At 40.7% G+C, this 22,694-nt stretch overlaps 1 protein-coding gene across 1 annotated transcript; it reads left to right on the plus strand.

Moving 5' to 3' along the window:
• The first annotated feature begins 874 nt into the window (after window positions 1-874).
• slc30a1a (solute carrier family 30 member 1a) lies at window positions 875-16,901 on the plus strand. Its single transcript, XM_020939923.2, has 2 exons — window positions 875-1,807; window positions 10,534-16,901. The coding sequence occupies exons 1-2, from the start codon at window positions 1,240-1,242 to the stop codon at window positions 11,439-11,441; spliced, it is 1,476 nt and encodes a 491-aa protein (XP_020795582.1). The 5' UTR covers window positions 875-1,239; the 3' UTR covers window positions 11,442-16,901.
• Window positions 16,902-22,694: the final 5,793 nt, after the last annotated feature.

A 22,694-nucleotide genomic window follows, 5' to 3' on the forward strand; every position in this document is an offset into this window, starting at 1 on the left:
CCCACCAAACCATTTCAGAATTATAAAATCATAAAAGCCACGTGCACTTTAAAAGGGCTGGGGCTGAGCTGGAGGGCGTGTCTGGGGTGAATGAAGTCTGGGAGTCCCCGCTTAGACTGCTGCCCCCACAACCCGGCCCTGGATAAGTGGAAGAAAATAGATGAATGGATGGCCAACCTCTGAAGAGTCATGTGAAGTCAATTGTGAACAATTAACTAGCCCAGATGTGGACAATCTTTTGGTTTCAAAAAGGTTTAAGGTGGCCTACCCACAACACCTGTGGGGGTATTTCTGTAACTGCACCCCTGAGTGAATTGTCCTAGTTTCAAGGGCCTTATTTCAGTGTCTGCCCCAAGAGTCATCACTCAACCATTTTCACACCAATAAAGTACTGAAAAGTCCGTTTGATGTTGAATGAATCAGAGGAGACTTATAGTAATTGAGTGGTTGGATTTAGGCTGAATTTTTTATTTTAATTTTTTTAAAGAAGGGAATTAATTTTATGAAATGATGCCACAGAAGCAAAATAATAATAAAAAAGCGTATATAACTAACTAACAAAAACACAGATTTGTAACTACACTAAGCAGATACAAGGCAAACAAAGTAATAAAACAATATTGCTTATCAATATAATGAGACCAGAAGTGTTTAATTCCTGTCAAAAAATCAATGCGTTGTGTAAAATAACGTCAACATCGCGCGAGAACACAGCTGCTGTTAGCGTGCTTAGCAACCGCAGCTGATTGGCCCACATACATGAGTTCCAAAGTCCGACCAATCACGTTTGTTCTCTCAACCTTTTCACCAATCAGCTCCCAGAGACACCGCTCGGGGGGCGGGTCTCCGGGTCACGGGTCTGTGTGGAACACCGGCGGCCCGGGTGCAAAACTTTTCGCCGTCTGCAAAGCGCGGCTCGTCGGCAAAACATTCGTGGAAGCGGCCGGAGTGCAAAGGGACGCGAGGGAGAAGGAGCGCCGTGTCTGCCACAACACGCCACAACTCCGCACTTTTGTTCCTCTTTCAGTCCACACGCGGCTGGTAGAACCGTCTGTGAGCGATGATCCGAGCGCACAGCACCAGGGGGATGTGAACGGTCATTAGCTTCGCTCCGTATTGTCTCTGAAGCGTCGAGCTCCAGCGATTAGCTCCAACTCGCAGATCCGCGGACACTGTGCTGACCCAGCCTTTAATCAGAAGATAAGGAAGACCACTTTTAGCTGTAAGAAGAAAATAAAAATGGCGTGCGAGCCGAATCGTGCCCGTTTGCTGTGTATGCTCTGCATGACTTTCGGCTTCTTCATCGTGGAGGTGGTGGTGAGCCGGATGACCGCGTCCCTGTCCATGCTGTCGGACTCGTTCCACATGCTGTCCGACGTGATCGCGCTGCTCGTAGCTCTGATCGCGGTTCGGTTCGCGGAGAAGACCCAGGCCACCAGCAAAAACACGTTCGGCTGGATCCGGGCGGAAGTGATGGGCGCCCTGGTCAACGCCGTGTTTCTGACCGCGCTGTGCTTCACGATCGTGCTGGAGGCGATCGAGCGATTCACGGAGCCTCACCAGATCGAGGGCCCCTTGGTGGTGGCCGGGGTGGGGGCCGCGGGGCTCCTTGTCAACCTGCTCGGCCTGTGCCTGTTCCACGGGCACGCCGACGGGGGACACGGGCATTCCCACGGCGGAGGGGGAGGGGGGCACTCGCACGGGGGGAAGAGCCACAAGGCTCCGAAGGCCGGTTCCAGTGGAGAGGAGACCAACCACCTGGTGAACCACAGCAGCCCCGGGGACGGACACTCGGAGCGGAAGAATGGTAAGGCTCGCCATATGCCCCCCATAAGATCTAATCCATTCAATGTGTCCGCAGACGTGATTACACTATTGAGCTATTGATTACAATTGTATCCGTATTATCTCTCCGTATTTCAACAATGTGCCCGGTTTAAAGGTCCTGTATTAGGCAAAAGTGACTCTTGTGAGCCTTAAGTCATGTTAGAATGTTGTTACCTCCTCAAAAACGGACCTAGAGTTATGTTTTGTTTCGTTCATTCATGTTTGACTAACCCTTTATTATTAGGAGATGTAGATGTAGAAGCAGTAGTTTTGAAGTTAACAGCTCCTTTTAAATTTGAGGTCTGGAGAGACAATCCCAGTGCTGAAATCAAACAAATTATTGTAGTGAAGGTGTATGGAGGGGATCCTTCCTGTATTACCACAGCAGATGACAAGGTGGACTATAGTGTTTCTTGTCTGAGTGAAGAACTCAGACTAAATATGCAGGATTTATGTGTTAAACATGTGGGAATTAAACTCGGGGTATATTTGTGATAAGGAACCAACATTATAAAATAGATCAGAAAATTGCGTAATATGGGCCCTTTAATAACATCCATGGAAAAAAAGAGAGATTTTACTGATGTCCCAAATCTACACACACCACTGTAATCTATCTGTAAAAATTGCTATAAAGTTGAATTGTTACAATGATAAAAATCAGATACCAGTCAATATTAACACTACTGACACACTAGTATCACACTAGAATGATGTTGAGCTGTATCAGATCAAGTAGAAGAGCACATAGACTAGTACACACACACGGACCAACATGAACCTACTGCACCACTGAGGATTACACACAGATAAGACACACGGAAACAGAAAGAAAAAGCACTACCAGTTAATGTTGAAAATCACATTTTATCTGTTGTATGTTTTTTATGATCATTGTGGTATTGGAATCAGTATTGCATATCAAGTCTATTCCTTAGTATCAAAACAGAGTTTGAAATTTTAGTATCATGACAACACTAGTAGTTGTGATGTGTAAACTACTTGCTTAGTAGTGGTGAATGTGGAAGTGTTGCCTTTTTGATAATGAAGCGCTGATTTGGTGACAAAATGAGGAAGTGAAAACTGCTTCTCTCGCTGAGTTTCAGACTTGAGCTGATATTGGGCTGGACACAGAGCTGCTACATGAATAACTCAATTAACCCAAAGTTTTTATTTCTCCTTCACCATTTACTGACCTGAAAGTTGTACCTGGAGTGATTCGTGCATGTTTGCGTGAACTCCTGTTTCACAGCCACTGGTACACACTCACGTATGTGCTTCCTACTCCAGTTGGATTTCCTTAATCGATGGTATACACAGCATTCAGAACATTGTGTAGTTGTTGTGGTACAAATGAACAAAAAAGATCTGCACTAGTGTGATGTCCAGCAATCCATAGTAGGGGCCAAGAGCATGTTGTGATGACGTTTACACCGACGGCAGCTCCCATTGGGCACCACAGTTTTCTATATCTCGGAAGTCAGTGGACTTATTTTTCTTAAGTTGTCTAACATAATGATCCGCAAGGGGTCAGGGATTATAAATATATAACAGACACAAACACAATATGTCTTGTTTAAGTACTATAATTTCCTCCACAAACAACAAACTCTCCTTGTCTTTTTCTAAACATATTTTTTCCAAATGGTTCTGCCCTAGGTCATATGACAAAAAACAGTTTTCAGTCAACTGTGAACATTTCTGTAAACATCCAGGTTCAGAACTTGTGATTATTTAAACATGTTACATCTATCGTCTTTAAACTACGGCTGTGTGTTTTTTCTAACCGTTTTCTGTCAAAAGTAACAAATCTACTAATACGAATATATCTTAATGTTGATACATATCATTAAGATTTAATATGTCTTAATGTTGAAAATGACACATTATTAAATATTATATTTATTTTCTATTCCTTTGAATCGAAATGGAATTTGAGATTTTAATATTGCCCTGACAACACAAAGTATAAAAGTGTGTATGATGTGTGCGTTCCTTTTCAGTCTCTAGGGGAAGAGTGATGTTGCGTAAGTAAGTGCAGTTCTCCCACATGACTGATATAGGAGCCATTTGTGCTGTGGATAGATGCCATGGTCCTGTCTCCTGGACACTGCCCGCTGTGGACCGCAGACAAGTCCCCACATGTCTGAGCTGTTCACATCCAAACTACACAAAGGCACATCACTGCAATAGTTCTAATGGCTGCATTCCATTCCATGAGCTCTACTTTATAACTGATTCACTTTACTTAGACTTAGTACTCAATACAGATTTTGATACCATAATGATAATAAAAAACACTTTTCTATAGAACATTTTTCTTCTATAAAGTCCTCCAGGTAAGTGCTAAGATACTAGATACTCAGGAATAGACTGAGGAATAAACTTGATATTCAATACCAATTCTGATAGCACAATGATGATAAAAACACTCTTTATTCAATAAATAAAATGTGATTTTCAACATTAAATGGTAGAACTTTCTCTTCTATTCCCTGTGGTCTTATGTGTAATCGCTTGGTGGTCCAGGTAGGTTCATGTTGGTCCTTGTGTGTACTAGTCTATGTGCTCTGACACTTGATCTGATACAGCTCAACATCATTCTAAAGACATTCAGGAAAGGTTCTGCTCTGTCCTGTCAATGGGACTTTTTTTAGTATCGATATCTGCTGAAATGAGCATCTACATTCAATACTAGTTTTAGTATTGAATCAGATTTTCTATGCTTTTCACAACCCTAGTTACATTCAGTTTTATTGTCATCATGCTAAATTAACTTTTTGACCTTTTATAACCATGTTACATTGTGTATCCAAAAAAATTCAGTAATTGTATTTTTGCTTCATTTAGCACCATTAAATGTTCTGTTTGCATTTTGCCTGTCAAGTTGTGTCACAGATAAAACTCCAGACTTCTGAGTTTTTAAGCTCATGATGAGCATGTGGCTCTATTAGTGTTGTATTTTTCTTCCAAATACAAATATCAGTTTAAGTTTGAAAATGTGAAATGCATCTTTAAAAGAGAATTACAGTTGGGTTCAAAATAATAGCAGGGTCAGTCCATATGAAATCAGCCGTTTTCAAGGAATCTGCCCGATGAGCCATCTCAGATTTGGCTGAAAAAATTTTCCAAAAATTTCTAAAATCAGTCTCTTGAGTTGTTCTTCAGTTATGGCCTGTTGAAATTTTGGGGCCATGCCCACATTTTCAGAAGACTTAATTTATAAGCATGTTTGAGAGACCATAACTTCATTAAAAAAAAAAAAAAAAAGAGCTAGGAAGCTGAGGATTTGGATTATTATAGATTCTTGGTCATAGATTCTGAATCTGTTGTCAAATATTGTGTATCTTTATTAAGGGAGGTGCTGTGGGCCCCCAAAATCTCAAATTTGGTTACTGCTCAATTTATTTATTTTTTTCAGGTCCAAGATCTATTTACTCCAAGCAGATATTTTCAAATATTCAGGTTCAGTAGTTAGTTTGTGAGAATGACTATTTCTGACAACAATCTCACACTTTTCTGAGCTTTCATGTGGAGGGTGTAGAGTCCCAAATATGGTCACAGACCAAATGTGACCTTTTTGGCCCCTTTTTTGGACCCTGGGTTCCCCATGTGGCACAGTTAATTTTTACCAGAGAAACTTTGGCATATTCTGATTAATTTCAAGTAATAAAAACATCTACTATTAACTTCATTCATTTCAAATGGAATTTGTGAAAATGAGCTCTCATGGGTCATTTTTGGTGGAGTTTAGGGATTGTTCCACTTCATAGAAAGGTTAAATTACCTTTAATAGACTTAAACATTATTTTCTTATAAGGGAAGATAATTGGAGATTATTTGTGGAACATTGCTTGGAAAAGTGTCATTAATCCTTTGAGAAAATTCATACAAAATGATGAAAAAAGGTTTGTTTTTCCATTATTTATTCTATTTTTATTTGAGGAAGAAAATGTGTTGTCTCACAAAGAAACAGCTTTTCATGGTGTATAAGTAAAGCAACAAAAGTTAAGATGGTATTCATGGAAACTGATTAAAAGGCAAATTACAATTGGAATACTCACTGCCTGTTAAATCACAAAGTCTCCACTTCTATAACCATGGCTTTCAGTATCGCCGTATGTGTATTTTTTTATACAAAAATATTATAAGGCAGTAACATTAACAAGGAAAAATTTTGATACTGACGCAAAAGTTATCTAAATACAATAATCTGGTCTGTTATTTGTTCAACTGCTAGAAATTAAATTTTAAAAAATCTGTGTGAAAAACAAACCTCAGTGGAAAATACCAACATACTGGAAAAAAGCGCCCATTTTGGTGCCTTTGCGTCCTACATGGAGATCATCTGTATTGGGATCTTGCACACCAAGTGTTCCTAACTACTAATGAACTTCAGATCCTGTTTGGATCCTGTCATAATCTGCAGTGTCAAGGCGATAATTTTGTGCTTAATACAACAGATTCTGTGCTGAAATGGGACCCAACATGGTTCTGTCGATGTTCAGGAGGACACATGAGGGTTCTGTCTTCTCCATTCATGAATCTCACATTGACATCACCATGTTCATCTGAACGCTCTGAAATATTCCCAATGAACCACCTGATGTCATAAATACATGCATGTATTGACCTGCTGGTACAGAGAGAAATCTGACACACTCTCATTTTGTATTTCAGAAACTGACACTTCAGTACATAAATGATCTTGAGATATTCTCCTCATTTCTAATTTACCATTTGACACCGGAATGAAACTGTGGTGTGATCTAGTACCATTCACAGTCTTTGTCTTGCTTTAGCGCTCTTCTAGTTTAGAAGCAAGTTCATTTTTTGTGATTTAGATTTAGAGTTTGTAAAGAAAAACTTGACATTCTTTATGTTTTGTGAAGCCCACTCAAACATGTGGAGTTCAGTCAGTATTTAATTATTGTCAGTTGTCTGAAGACTGGCCCATGCAGCCGAGTGTTTTACTGTGCCACCAAAACCATCACAAGCAATGTACCACAAATAATCTCCAGTTGTCTTCCCTTATAACAAGCAATTAGTGTTAAGTCTTTTAAAGTTAATTGAAACTTTATAGCAGGCAGAAAAGTACCGAAGCTCCACCAAAAATGGCCCATGAGAGCTCATTTTCAAAAATTCCATTTGAAATGAAGGAAGTTAATAGTGGATGTTTTTATTACGTTAAACTAATCAGAATATGCCAATGTTTTCTGGTAAAAATTTGATCAGCATCTAACTGTGCCACATGGGGAACCGAGGGTCCAAAGAAGGGGCCAAAAAGATCACATTTGGTCTGTGACCATATTTGGGACTCTACACCCTCCACATGAAAGCTCAGAAAAGTGTGAGATTGTTGTCAGAAATAGTCATTCTCTCAAATATTCAGGTTCAACAATTAGTTTGTAAATATCTGCATGGAGTAAATAGATCTTGGATCTCAAAAACAAAACAAAAATGATTTTGGGGGCATACAGCGCCCCCCTCAATAAAGATACACAATATTTAACAACAGATTCAGAATCTACAAGAATCTACAATTATACTAATTCTCAGCTTCCTACTTCTATTTTTATGAAGTTCTGGTCTCTCAAACATGTTTATAAATTAAGGTGTCGGAAAAAATTTGCATGGCCCCAAAATTTCAACAGGACATAACTCAGGTAAAATTTGAGATTCTTTCATTTGGTAATTTTAGACATTTTTAGAAATTTTTTTTTTCAGCCAAATCTGAGATGGCTCATAGGTGAGGGCAATTGATTTGATATGGACTGACCAGCAGTGTTTTTTTTTTTTTTATGTGAGTAAAGCTCAACATCCTTTTTTTTTTTTTTTTTTTATTTCCATCCAACACGTCATATTATTGTTTACATCAAGACATGAAGAAAAAAAGTATCAATATTTTAACTACTTTACAGAAAATGAAGGAAAAAATTATGTTGGGCTGTTCAAAAAATAGTTTTTCATTACAAACTCAAATATTTACTCAATAAACTGAAAAAAATGTTAAGATTAACATTTCTGTGAATCACTAAACTAATATTTAGTTGTATAACCACTGTTTTTGAGAACTGCTTCACATCTGCGCTGCAAAGAGTCAACTAACTCCTGGCACCTGTAAACAGGTATTCCAGCCCAGGATGATTGGACAATTGGCCACAATTTCTCTGCATTTCATGGTTTTGCCTCAGAAACGGCATTTTTGATGTCACCCCACAAGTTTTCTTTTGGATTAAGGTTCGAGGATTGGGCCGGCCGCTCTGTAACCTTCATTTTGTTGATCTGGAACCAAGATGCTGTTTGCGTACTGATGTGTTTGGGGTCATCTTGTTGAAACACCCGTTTCAAGGGTGTTTTCCTCTTCAGCATAAGGCAGCGTGACCTCTTCAAGTATTTTGATGTAAGCAAATTGGTCCATGTTCCCTGGTAATAAATAAATAGACCCGACACCTTAGTAAGAGAAATAGCTCCTTATCATGATGCCTGCACCACCAGGCTTCACGCTCTTCAGAGTGAACTGTGGCTTGAATTCAGTCTTTGGGGGTCGTCTGACAAACTGTCTGCGGCTCTTGGACCCAAAAAGAACAATCTTACTTTCATCAGTCCACAAAATGTTTCTCCATTTCTCTTTAGACCAGTTGATATGTTCTTTGGCAAATTGTATCCTCTTCAGCAGGTCCTTTTTAACAGTGGGATTTTGCGGGGGCTTCTTGCTGATAGAAGACGTTTGTGTGAGGCTAATCTAATTGTCACAGTACTCACAGGTAACTTCAGACCATCTCTGATCTCCCTGGAGCTGATCATTGGCTGAGTCTTGTTCGATCCATTCGAATAGTAGTCTTCCATTTTCTTCCACGTCTCTCTGGTTTGGCTTTCCATTTTAAAACACGGGAGAGCATTTTAGCTGAGCAGCCTTTCATTTTCTGCACTTCTTTTTTGTTTTTTCCTCTCCAATCAACATTTTAATGAAACCAAACTGTTCTTCTGAACAATGTCTGGCATGTACAACATGTGCTGGCTTCATCCTCAAATAAGAGCCACCTGAATGACATTTGTTTCTTCACTTAATGAATGACGTCACTGATTGAACTCCACACTGCTGTTATTTTGAACACGCCACTTTCACTTCATTATTCAATTACACAGACTCTGGAGCATTCATATCATTAATGTTGGGTCTGTTGGTTTCTCTGACTCTACTACATCTACTGGTCAATTATTTGCCATGTGATTTTATGATTTATACCAAAAACAGTGATTGATCTGATTAGTCATGTTGGACTGCTGTTATTTTAACACAATTGTAAAGCCACAAGATTGGATAATGTGTTGTTTAAAATAAAAAAGGACTGATTTAGCTTGGAATAAAGTATCAGTTATTAGTTACAGTTGACAACCAGTCCATCCAGAGAAAGTGTTTTTTATCAAGTCTGATCTGTCTGTATCACTCCACATGAACACACTTTATGGCTTCATTTGTTTATTCTGCTAAAGTCTGCGGTATTTATTCTTTTAGCTGTGTGCTGTTGTAGCATCCCTTTCTCATCTGCTCCTGCTCTGACTCACCCTGTCGCCCCCTCACTGAAACCATTATAGACCCCCCCCCACTATCTCACCCTGCCGCTCTGTCCTCTTTTTTGATCACTCTTTTCTCTTTCACCCTCTCTCTCCCCTCTTCTTTCTCTTTCACCTTTTCTCTGTGCCTATGTTACTGTGTCTTCTCAGACAGAGGAATGACAGTGTTAAATGAGCCTGCGTGCTGCTGCTGCTGCTGCCTCACAACTGCAGCGAGGCACACATCCTCGTTCTACCTTTAGACAGCCTGGACAAACTTCTAGTGACAACTAATAATCAACATATTAACATAACTGTTATATACACACATTATTCTTTTTACATTTTTTTTACATTAATACACAAACAAATCCAAAGGTAAACGATAATATACAAACTTACATTTTTCATTATGAGACTATGGCTGAAAGATAATAATAAAACCAAATAAAGAAAAAAATATGGATGTAAAAAATACACTCATTGCTTAATTAAATTTGGGTTGATTAGCTGCAGAAATCCATTTCTGTGTCAGTCTGGAGTTTTGTAAATCCAGTAAAACTCTCAGGCTTTCTTCTATCTTTGATCATGCATACATGTGTGCAACACTAATTCACAATCTCCCATAACTCCCTTAAAGTTCCTTATTTACAGTTAACACCGATAGATTCTATGGGAATTCTCAACCAGTGTGAGGTTTGGAGGTGTATGCTGGGATTTGTGTGACCACAACTGCAGGAGCTCTATAATGCTCAGCTCATACAGAGCACAGAACAGCATGCCCTCTGCTGATCATTCAGCTCATTTGCACTAACATGAAGAAAGCATGAAAATCTGAAGACAACTTAATTTGTCCAGTGTTCCGCCCATAAGCCTACAGCATCCATGCTCCCACGTGACAATTTTCCATAAATATACAAAAACATGATACAAAACCATACACTACAGCTTCACAAACCTGATGTGATGTGTAGGCACATTGTAATAAAACATATTCCATGTGAATATGTTTTCAGCGAATAATAGTGTTTTAATTTAGGAACAGTTAAAGGTAACATGGTGATCTAAATCTGATATGATATCAGTTAATGCCCCGTACAATTAAAAGACACTCTCTTTCTGACTAACCTGTGCGTCCTGTGTGTGCAGAACTGGCGTGCAAGGACAACTCGGACGTGCAGGTGAACGGCAGCCCTCACTACGAGGACCCTAACTCCGCTCAGCTGAACTTACACTTTGAAGAATTGGACACAGCCCCGGACTCGTCTCAGCTGAACATGCGTGGGGTCTTTTTGCACGTGCTTGGGGATGCACTGGGCTCCGTCATTGTCGTGGTAACCGCCATCATCTTCTACTTTGTGTGGACGCCGTGTGGTGACGACGAGAACTGTGTCAACCCTTGCATCAACCGCCACAGCACGGACCACCGGCACGTCAACCACACCATTGTTGACCTGCTGGAGGGACCTTCGCCTGTGCACATGGCTGGACCCTGCTGGGTGCTCTACCTGGACCCTGTGCTGTGCATCATCATGGTGGGCATCCTGCTCTACACCACATACCCGCTGCTTAAAGAGTCTGCCCTCATCCTGCTCCAGACTGTGCCCAAGCAGATCAACATGGACAGTCTGAATGAGCGGCTACTGCGGCTGGAAGGTGTGCTGGCCATCCACGAGCTGCACATCTGGCAGCTGGCCGGCAGCCGCATCATTGCCACGGCACACATCAAGTGTCACGACCCCACCTCCTACATGGAGGTGGCCAAACGCATCAAGGACTTCTTCCACAACGAGGGCATCCATGCCACCACCATCCAGCCCGAGTTTGTCACCTTCAGCTCAGACAACCGCGACTCTCAGTGTGAGCTGGCCTGTCGGACAGTATGTGCGCCCAAGCAGTGCTGTGGCAGTGCAGATAAGGCCGACAGCAAAAAGAACAGTGCTGAGAGCAAGATGTCTGCCTCCAGTGCTCTGGAAGTGATCAGTGAGATGCAGGAGCAGCCCGTCCAAGTAGGGCCCAGAGCAGAGGAGCGCAGGGAGGCTGAGTCCTCTCTGTAGGACCAGTCTAGATGTTTTAATCTAGTGTCAGTGCGCTTCAGTGACCTACTCCTATATCACTTTTCTTCTTTGTTTCAGCCTGCAGTTAAATTTGTAATTTTATTAGAAAGTATTTATGATCCCAAGTGTTTTAGCTTAAATTGGATAATTTAAACAGGTGAGATCTATATAATTATTTATGCAAACTTACCTGGGTTTGGGTCCCTTTCCTTCAGAGCCAGCGCTCCTGTCCACTTGTCCTGACTTTACAACAACACCTTTTAAATATTTGATTTTGACATGCAATTCCACCGATGGGTTTCTATTCACTTGAAACGTTATGCACAATGTTGATATCCTTCTGAAACACGCTGGGACCAATGTAACAGGAGCAGGAGGCTGTGAGAGCACACCACTGATGCTCTATGCTGTCATTGTCAACACTCCCGATTTGGAGAAGACGACAGGAGCAAAGACATGCAAACAAAAACCTGATGAGCCACTATAATGTCTGGTACCCTGTGTGTGGAGACGTTAGCCATATTTTGGTTCATCTCACCTGGACGCTCCTGTCTGCTTCTCCAAACTCACTGTTATGTAATTCCTGCAGCACACACCCTCCACCTCTCTTCCTTTCAGAACACCAGGCCTTCATCATTTCAAATATCTTTTAAAAAGCTACACTGCAAAAAAAATCAGGCAAAATCATTCAAATTTGGAGTATGAATCAGACTTTGGGTATTTTTGACTTTTAAATGGAAGTCTAATTCCATTAAATTCTAATTTGTAAATCATTTTAAAGTGCATTTGAAAGATTAATATACTTTTTAAATGATGACTTGGTATGTTGGAATAGTACCTGCAATAAATATTTACATCAGTTAAATGTCAGTTTGTGCATAAAAGTACGAAAAAAAAGTTGGTTCTAAAACAGAATCCCTCTACCTATAACCAACAGTCAACAACTCCATCCAAAATGCAGAGACCGTTTAGGTCAAAATAAAGGTGTTACTTATTTTTATTTGTGTAATCATGAATGTGTAATTTAGACACATTTTGGCCCTTGCTTCATTATAGTTGCATACCTCTGTGTACTGTATGTACTGTATATCTGTTGCCCATAAGTCAAATTATAACTCACCAAAATTATAAAACTAGACAAGACGAGGCAAGATTTGTAGTAAAGTCTTAAATTTGATAATGTTTGCTATGTTTTAGAGAAATCATGGTCTAAGATAGCCTGATTCATCAGACGTTTTCACTTCGTAGAAACCGTCTGACCTCGCAGTGATAGAATTCGTTCGCTCCACAGTAGGTGGGTACTTTTTTTTATTTTTTTAACCAATCACTGCTATTTGGTCGTGATGTATGTAATGCGCCTCTAACGGGGTTAACTGGTATATTAAGCTTTTTCCAAATCCTGTAGGAAGAAGGGCAATAACGTCTTTCCCCTTGATAAAATTCACCAAACATTATCTTTATTCCGGCTTTAAATCCTCGATCTCAGGAATCGTTGACAACATAGAATGTCTAGCTCGTCACTGATTGGCTGGTGCCTGAACTCGCATTTCCGGGGTTTTTACGAACCGTCTAATGTATTCTGATTCCTGACCTAGTCGCTGGAGAGAAATGAAATTGAGCAGAGGCACTAGGTGGCACCAGCCTGGCTAAGTCTAACCTGTCAGATGCTCTTAAATCCATCAGGTTAAAAAAATGGGCCCATTTGTCAGAAGTGCCCCCATTTGGACTGATTTTGTGATTTCAGGTGTTGATATTTTTGCAGTGTAACTTTTGTACATGTGCCAAAGCTTCTGCTGGACTAGGTCTGTCACCACATTCTGCTACAGAAAAATGCCAAGATATTGAAAATACTTTACACCAGTGACAAAGCAACAGGAGAATCCCTGTGACCTTTGTCCATTTGGACTATATGGTGAAAATGTGGTCAGCAATTCATAAATTGCACTTATTTAGTAGCTAGATGGTAATTATTTGACCAAGTACATGTTATTATAAGCTGAAAGGCACTATACCAGATTTTTTTAGTGTTTAGAGACATGAAAAACAGGACTATCTCATTTTAACCAGTTTACAGTGGTCCAGAGGTATTCCTCACTTACCTTATGCATTCAGAGCACCCTAATTATTCACCACTATGAGTTTATAAGCACTTTCACAACTTTCAGACACCAGAGCAGCTTTTTGCCATCACTATGCTAGCAATCCTGACCACAGCTAGCATGCTACAGTGTATTTCCTGCTTCTTTGACAATAAAACATTTTGAATTACATTCACATACACTGCCAACTTATTTTGACTTCAAAAGTTGCTTATACAACGTATGTACTGGATCGAGACACATTTGATTCAAATACTCAATTCTTCCAATAAAAAAATCGACAAACACCTTAAATACTAAATATGACTAAAGACTAAAAATTCCCCCCTAATGCAAAGAAAGGGTTTTGTTCTATTATGTAATGCGTAGGTTGATATAGTAATTCTGGTGACAGGCCTACACTGGACCACACAACCTTTAGTGCTTGTAACGATGAGCCATGGACCCGTCTCTCCCCAGATGACTCCGGTCATTTCAGACTATTTATTCAAGATGATCAATACCTCTGTTCTGGACGCTGTTGCACTGTATACTTCTTTTTGCAAGTATATGGTTTGTTTTGCAATGGACCATTTCTGCTGTAGTAAGTTTGTACAAATGGGAGAGTTATTTTTCTGGAGAATTTTTACTAAGTATTACGGTACATTTATTTTCTATGTGACATTGTGTCCTGTGTACAATATTGCCATTATTCAGAAAAAGAATTTTCAGAGCAAATGTGCACTGCTCCAATAAACTGTAAACGATGACGGTTGTTTTTTTGTTTTGTTTTGTTTGTTTTGCTTTGTTTTTAAATTTGGGAAAAATTACAAAGTTTTCAACCAATTTGTATAATGTGGGAAATGTTTGCATGACTATATGGCACATTCTCAAATGCATGCTACACTATTGCGTAACTGTAGGTAGCATTGTTTATTTTTTTAAAAAGTATTGTGGAGGAAAAAAATCTAAAAATTTCTAAATCACTATTCAAAGTGCCGCATAATGAATTGTTATAACTAAAACAGGAAAAGGCCTGTAATGTGTTTGGAGAAGTAGACAGAAGGACAATGGACACCCATGATCTGAAAGAGCTCTTTAGTCCATTCCAGGAAAAGCAATACCATCTCCTAGTAAAACTTTAAGTCTCATTCCCAAATAACCTAAATGTACAGGCTCTTTAGGTGTATCAGAGTTCTTCGCAAACTATCTCATGAATTCTTCCCAAATGTTCTTCTGTCTGCTTTTCCAAGTGGAGGCCTCCTGAGCATTTGAGCCTGGTGCGTCCTGTCCCACTCCCGCCCTCTTCCATACACTCTATCAATAAATGGACATGGTTAATCTGCCTGGATGGGTGTGAGGTGGTTCCTTTGAGGTCTGGTTGCATTCTCATGGTCCTTCTGTCAGTAACTGCAGCGGTCAGGCTCCTCATTCTGACCTTAAAGCTTTTGAACCCTCTACATAATTCTGGGGTTTTATTTCACTATTTTGTCCCTAAATCAAGATATGAACATTAATAACAGACCAAACAGGTGTTTTTTTTTTGTTTTTGTTTTTTACTCCAGCAGCAACAGCAACAGCCTTGATTGACAGCCTTATGGTTAACCATCCGTCCTGGCCAAAGCAGCTGGGCTGAGGAGACAAGGACCTGCAACAACCTCTCACTCCTGATTGTGTCCTTGGTTGCAGATTAGCCACTTTAACTTTAACCTTGATTGGCTTCATTTGGGTGTAAGTGAACGCTCTGGGATACATTACACTCCTTCAGTCCAGTTCTATACAGTTTCTGCCCATTGCTCCTCTCCGGCCCTTCTCCACACGACTCCTCTCTTGTTGAATGTTCTTGGCTGGACTGTGGGTAGTGCTGCTGTGCAGGACCTAGTTCTCCTCACACCTCCATATCACACATGTCCAGAGCACATCAGCGTTATTCCTTCATATGACTTTATCACTGTAATCTACATATAACGCTGTTGCTGCTTGGTTTGTGATTAACAGTTGGCACCATCTTGTTTTTGTTGTGGTTAAAGCCTGGTTTCAGCCAATGAATGGTAAAATAAGCCCTTAAATGAATAGGTTGTGTTCATGTTCTAAAATGTAATGTCATTATTTTAGATGGTGGGAAAGAGCCTATAGGTGTTTTCAGACCGACAGAATTGTGCCGGTGCCGGTTCCCACACCTAATCTTGAACCCACTCACATGTTCATGCTGGAAATCAGAGCGTTCAGGAACCGAAAAGTTGGTCCCTAACAGGAAACAAGTAAAACTTGTTTTTTCTAAGTGAACCGTGACAACACAGAAGACGTCAACACACGCTGGGTCACACACAGTAAAATAAACAAAGAGCAATTGAAACTATCACATATTAAATTAAAAGTTTTAAGTCTACAGAAACTATTATGTACCGATGGTTTTGCATGTGTCCGTGTTCGCCTGATAAGATTACATCTTTGTATTGGGCCTCGCTGCCTCTTCCACAGCAGATGGATGTTGTAGCAGAGCTTGGCGCACATAAAGAATGACTTGTAGAAGTACAAATGCTCGCTGGTGTTGATGACGTGATCTATGATTTTTATTTTCCTCTCTGTGACGTCCGTTTTCATATGGCCTTGTTTTTATTGGTGGTAAATCCACAGCCTCTGTCGATGACGTGTCATGGGTTCACGTAAATAGTATGAACGTGGTTCGTTCACCAGTGAGAACTTTGTTTCCCAGTGGAACTGGTGTGGGAACTGGCCCCAGCACCATTCGGACCGGCCTGAAAACAGTTTATGAAAGAGTTACAGATTTTTAAAGAAATCTCAAAATTTATGATCTGCAAATGTTTCTCCTTCTCATCATTTGTTTGAGATCAGCTCCGCAAACTTGCCATATTAATCTTATGACTTAAAGTCCTTTTAACTGACTACAATCACGTTGCCAGCTTTTATTTCATATGGATAGGCCCAGTAATTATAGAGATATGAACCATAAACCAAGTCACACATCGCTAATCTGACTCCACCTAAGAGCTCTCACCTATCTCCACCTCTGGTTTAATGAATTCTAATTTTATGCTGTGATGTCACGTGAAACCAACCTATTTCATATTGGATTGTCTATTAGCTAAAGTGTTACTGGGGGGAGGGGTCCTGGTCTCTGTGGAGTCCAGACGGAGTCCTGGGGCTCTCCAGGTGACATGTTTGTACTGTCCACTGCTGTAGATCCTGGTGTAGCGTTAGCTTAGCATTCAGGTTCATTCTCACATTGCTCTTTAAAGATTGTGAATGTCTCCATGCAATGTGTGTGTATGCAAAAAGACTAAAGTGATTTTTACATTTGCTCCTGTTTTTATAAGAAGTGTATGTAAAGTGTCTTTGTGAATAAAACTCTTCAAATGTGTGTTGTGTAAAGTGCTTTTTTAGATACAAGATTCTGTTGAAATGACCTACAATAAAATAACTATCAATAACTCTGCTCAGATGAATCCAACTGAAAGGAAGTGTATGGAGTTGTACTCGGCTGGAGTGGAGTACTCCAGTAACTTTATAAAGAAACTCTTTTTCTAGCAGCATACTTACACATGGCCTATTCTATCCATCTCTGCTCTTAGGGTGGATTCACACTTGCTCTTAGACCGCATCAAACTGGGACTAAACCTGAACTAGAAAAGACCAAACCAAGTCTAAATCAGGACTAAAATAGGTTCAAACCTGAACCAAATCATGACACATGATTATAGTATCTGTGTCCCCGGAGCCTTCTCCTGCAGATAGAGACACATCCCATGTGTCTCATTCTCAGTATGCAGACAGGTCAGGTCTCGTGAAGCTCTAGAACCCCTAGAATTCCCTCCCTGAGCTGCAGAGACTGCACTAGCACTGATTTCTATCTATATATATTCATGTTTGGCTGCAGGTGCTGTTGTAAAAACGATTTGATTTGAACATGTTTACCTGATATCTGGCAACACAGGTGACGTTATGGAATCTAAAATCAACATTGTACATGCAGTTCCTTAAAGATGTGACACGTTTGTTTGTTTGTTTTTGTGTTTTTCTGTAAAAATGTTTTCTGTTTGTCTGATTTTGAGTTAAATGTGACATAAATAATACAAAACAAAACACTTGTTTGTTTTCAAAGGACAGACACAAACATGAAAAACTAAATCATATCTGAAGGAGCTGCAAGAAACACAAATGTAATAATTTCAGAATGTCAGCATAAAGCTTTTGTCTCTGTTAGACTCACAGTAGGAAGAGTAGATGACATAGCACATAATCTGAGCCTAAAATATTGTAAATAGAGTAATAAACAATGTAAATATCACACTGTCCTAAGATTCCTGCGCTTTGGGTTTGACTTTGTGTTGTTTGGATTGACCTGATTTCACACATTACACTTTAAGCAGCTTCACTTTCTTCTTCCTCAAAAGCTTTCTGGCTCCTGAAGAGGAATGTGAGGGCCACAGTTAGCATTAGGCATCAGGCCGGGCTAATCTGGAGCTAATCTGACGCTAATGTGCAGCTAATCTGCTAACATGCAGGTTTAGCAGCTCTTGGAAAATTAAGTGGTCAGTTAATGACCGGGACTCGCTTGTCAAAGGTTCTAAGATCAAATATTAACACTTCTCTGAATAGAAAAATACTCCATTAATAATTCCATTTTCATTATACTCCATTTTAGAATATCCTGGCTTCAAATGTCTCTCTTCCTGTGTATTAGCCTACTCTTTGTTCCTCTTTCACACTTCACATGTAGAGCACATGTGTGTTTGGCCTGAGCCTGCAGCACTGAACAGGACAATAGTTTGGGACAGGTTTGTATTGAGTGGCCTTTCTCTCCACAAACGCTGTGTTAGCAGAGAGTGCTGTGCTAACCCCCTGTGAACCCTGTGACCCCTCTGTCCTCTCCAGCTTTGACCCTGTGTGCTGCTCCCCTCTGACCCCCTGTCCTGTCCTGCCCTGTCCTGCTTTGACTCTGCCCCCTCTATAAGCCCATTCTTGTGTGGCATGCTACTATATTGTCCTCTTAAGTGGAGGAATATACCAGAGCATTGAAGGGCCCATATTCCGTCATTTTCTGATCTGTCTCCTCATCACAAAAAGACCTGGAGTTGTGCTTAGTTTCATTCACACATGTGTAACACACAAACCTGCACATTTGCTTGTTCTTATTAGCCACTGTCAGATGACCAAACCAAACTGAGACAAAAACACTTTCAGTCAGGCTCACAGACCCGCACCAGAGTCTGGAGCTTTGTGATCCTGTAAAGTTTGTGGTTGATTTCGTAAAGAGCTCATCCGCATGTTGTGTGAAGTTGAGCTTGTCATCAAACACTTGAAGTTTGTCACAGCCTCAGTGAGCTGACCAGAGGTCTGGTCAGTAAGGCTGTGAGTATCTGAATGAGCTGATCATGTTCAGGAGCACTGAAATCATAGAGAGTCCCGTTGTATGAGTATGACCTTTGACACCGCTGTGTTGCATGCTGAGTCAGAGTTGACTTGTTTTCACATTTTGAACTGCTGGTGCTCTACAGAACAAAGCCAAAAACAACAGACCTGGGTCCAGTGCAGGCCTCATGGGCTTTGACCTTCTCAGTATCTTATCATGTGTTATCTGTTCTTATGGAGCAACAGTGACAGGACTCTCCCCTCTCTCTCCCCACTCTGTGCTGGAACCACAGCTGGAGCCACAGCTGCCTTGGGGCAAACCGGCATAGGCTGATCCAATTCAAAATGACCATCTCCTACTAGTCTCTAGAAGACTGGCCAGACCGAACCCAGACCAGTCCAGAACAGTCTGTGTGTCTCTGTGAGTCTCTGTGTGTCTCTGTGTGTCTCTCTGTGATTCTCTGTGTGTCTGTGTGTTTTTGTGTCTCTGTGAGTGTCTGTGTGTCTCTGTGATTCTCTGTGTGTCTGTGTGTTTTTGTGTCTCTGTGAGTGTCTGTGTGTCTCTGTGATTCTCTGTGTGTCTGTGTGTTTTTGTGTCTCTGTGAGTCTCTGTGTGTCTCTGTGAGTCTCTGTGTGTGTTTTTGTGTCTCTGTGTGTCTATGTGTATCTCTGTGAGTCTCTGTGTGTCTGTGTGTTTTTTGTGTCTGTGTGTGTCTGTGTGTCTCTGTGATTCTCTGTGTGTCTGTGTGTGTTTTTGTGTCTCTGTGAGTCTCTGTGTGTCTCTGTGTGTCTGTGTGTGTTTTTGTGTCTCTGTGTGTCTCTGTGTGTCTGTGTGTGTCTCTGTGAGTCTCTGTGTGTCTCTGTGTGTCTCTGTAAGTCTCTGTGTGTCTCTGTCCTTGTCCTCAGACAGGAGGCCTTGTTAATGTGTCACTCTTTAATTGTTGTGTTCATTACAGTTGTGAGACTTTGTCCACTGTAAGGGACAGAGTCCAGCTCACATAACCACTGTCCTCTCCATGGAACAGAGGACACACATGGCAGGGACAGGAGGACACACAGGGAAACAGGACACACAGGGACAGGAGGACACTGTTTGAGGTTGGCTCCACAAACTTGTCATGTCTTGTTAATCTTATGGCTTGAAGTCCTTTCAGTTGACAATAATTTCATCTTTGGGGTTGAATAATGGCACCACTTTCTGAAGTGAATGTAACAAAATCATTTAACTTTAGTTTATTTGTCCTGACAGAGAAACTTTGGACTTTGTGCCAGTTTTTGTTTCATGTGGATAGACCCAGTAATTACAGAGATATGAACCATAAACCAGGTCACACTTCTGCACCTGACAGTTACACAGCAAACTCCAGATCCTTTCCGTTCCATTTTTATAACAGTTTAAATTTTAATTTAACAAAATAAAGGTGTTGTTATTTATTTAAACTATTGTGCAATTTAAAAATCAGTTTTGGTCCTTGTTTACAAACTGGTTGCTTGGTAACAGTTATGGAATTACATATGTGTATGTCATATCTGCTGCCCATGTTCAAACAGGAAGCAAAATTTAGGCAAGATTCAAATCTTAAATATAATGATGTTAAAGGCCCATATTACGTTATTGTATGGTCTAGGTTATAATGGTGTTTCTTCATCAACAAACAAACCTGGAGTTCTTCTTTCAAACAGAAAACACCCTGTGATGTCATGTTGTAGTGCACCAGAAGTGCTCCACTGTGTTTTTAGATTTCATACACCTTCACTAGAATCATTTGAATGATTTCAGCCCTGGAAGTGCTGTTTATAAAACTGCTGTCACACACTACAATCACAAGGTGGAACAGAACATTTTGAGCTTTGGAGATGTAGACAGACTAAAGAGTTACTCAAACATGTGGGAATGAAACAGGTGATGTTTTGGATGAGGTAACAAGATTCCAACATGGCTCAAGACTCACAAGAGTTTGTTTTGGGCTTTTAAAAGGGTAATCTAACACATTTAGGTCATTGTGACTGGGACAGAGACTTTGGAAAAGAGACTCCATGTTTGCACCTTTTGTTTATGTTTATGTTTTTATCAGAGGAGCAGTCCATAAAGTGTGTGTAATAAACACAGTACAGGACACGCCTCTCCTCCCCATAAAGAGCCCTACAGGTATATATTATATTATTATATATTACCCAAAACTCATCACCATAGGGAATGTAGACTGACCAGTAAATTGGGAGCTTTGCCATTTGACTCAGCTCCTTCTTTACTACAGTGGCCTCATCACTGTAGACGCTGCAGCGATCTGCCTGTCAATCTCACGTTCCGTCCTCCCCTTACTCGTGAACAAGACCCCGAAATACTTGAACTCCTCCACTTGAGGCAGAGACTCTCCACCTGGAGAGGACAAGACACCTTTTTCCTGTTGAGAACCATGGCCTCGGATTTGGAGGAGCTGATCTTCATACCAGCCGCGTCACACTCAGCTGCAAACCGCTCCAGTGCACACTGGAGGTCCTGGTCTGATGAAGCCATCAGGACATCATCTCAAACAGCAGAGATGAGATCCTGCAGTCCCCAAACTGAACCCCAAATTGGACCCCCTCTAGCCCCTGAATGTTCCTAGAAATCCTGTTCATAAATACAACAAACAGAACCAGTGACAAAGGACAGCACAGGACTCCTTCTTCAGCCTGACAGCATCCCTTACTTTCAGCATCCCTCACTGGTTTCATGGATTGCAGCCGTGACAGGCACCATAGACTTTGTGGTCACAGCTACGAGCGGCTACATCAACAATGGAGGTGGAGAACATGGTCCATTGGACTTATATCCCCAGTCTCCCCCAGGATCTGGGAGAAGTTCTCTCGGAGGTCCCGCTGGCATAGGGCTCTACCAGACATTCCCAACAGATGATGAGCTTAGTATTTCCGGTTTCCATATTCGCACTGCACGGGACACCACATAGAACATGAAGACAATTAAGAGCACAAATGTCATGTATGAAGTAGACTACAGGTCTACACTTCACACTTAAGTACAATCTTGGGGTGTCTATTCTTTACTTAAGTACATTTTACAGTTGATACTACATTTTAGATGTGGACTGAAAAGTAAAAAGAGACTCATTTTTAGCACATTTAATTTGAGTTAAACTCCCAACTTTGAGCAAAATCAAATACACAAAAACTGCTAGAAAAATTAAGAAATCTAAAAAAAAGAAAAGTGAACGTGAACGTGAAGAGAATGTTTTTGCAGGTCTGTTACATAACCCCAACCTCATGTTCTCCTGACACAGAGGGAAGTCACATGATCTGTCTTATCATATGGTCACATGATCAGTCACATGAACCCGAGTACCTCGGGTAGCACTGCTTTTCTCTGGTTCAGATCCAAAATGTAAAAAAAGAAGACATAAAAAAAAAAAACAGTACACCTATACAAATAAAAGAAGACATACTGCACTTGGGTTGTGTGCACTTCTCTGTGTCACCCACGGATCATCATGTTCTACTTTGGACATTTAAGTCACAATACTCATTTGAAACAACTTAACAAAAGAAACAAGTCTAGTGAGGTATTGGAAGATGGTTAACAGAGAATGGGAGGGCATCTGATACACAGGGATGCACATTCCCGCCTGCCTCTTTGTGGTACATTGTTGTGAACATCATCACAACAAACCAGTGGATAGCTGTACATCATACCATTCTGCAGCGGGATTTCTTTTGTTGTTGTCTTAAGTACAACTTCAGAGGGTTAGTGACAAACAAACAACTATAACATGGTTCAAAGCTGTGAAGAGCCCAGTTTAAACAG

Source organism: Boleophthalmus pectinirostris, unplaced genomic scaffold (genome assembly GCF_026225935.1).
Source record: "Boleophthalmus pectinirostris isolate CB_2022bp ecotype Guang Dong unplaced genomic scaffold, ASM2622593v1 HiC_scaffold_13, whole genome shotgun sequence".
In the NCBI taxonomy this organism is placed as follows: Eukaryota; Metazoa; Chordata; class Actinopteri; order Gobiiformes; family Gobiidae; genus Boleophthalmus; species Boleophthalmus pectinirostris.

Coding starts and splice junctions, on each gene's coding strand:
- slc30a1a (XM_020939923.2), top strand. CDS start 1,240: ATGGCGTGCGAGCCGAATCGTGCCCGTTTGCTGTGTATGCTCTGCATG. Junction 1,808..10,533: donor ACACTCGGAGCGGAAGAATG/GTAAGGCTCGCC, acceptor CTGTGTGTGCAG/AACTGGCGTGCAAGGACAAC.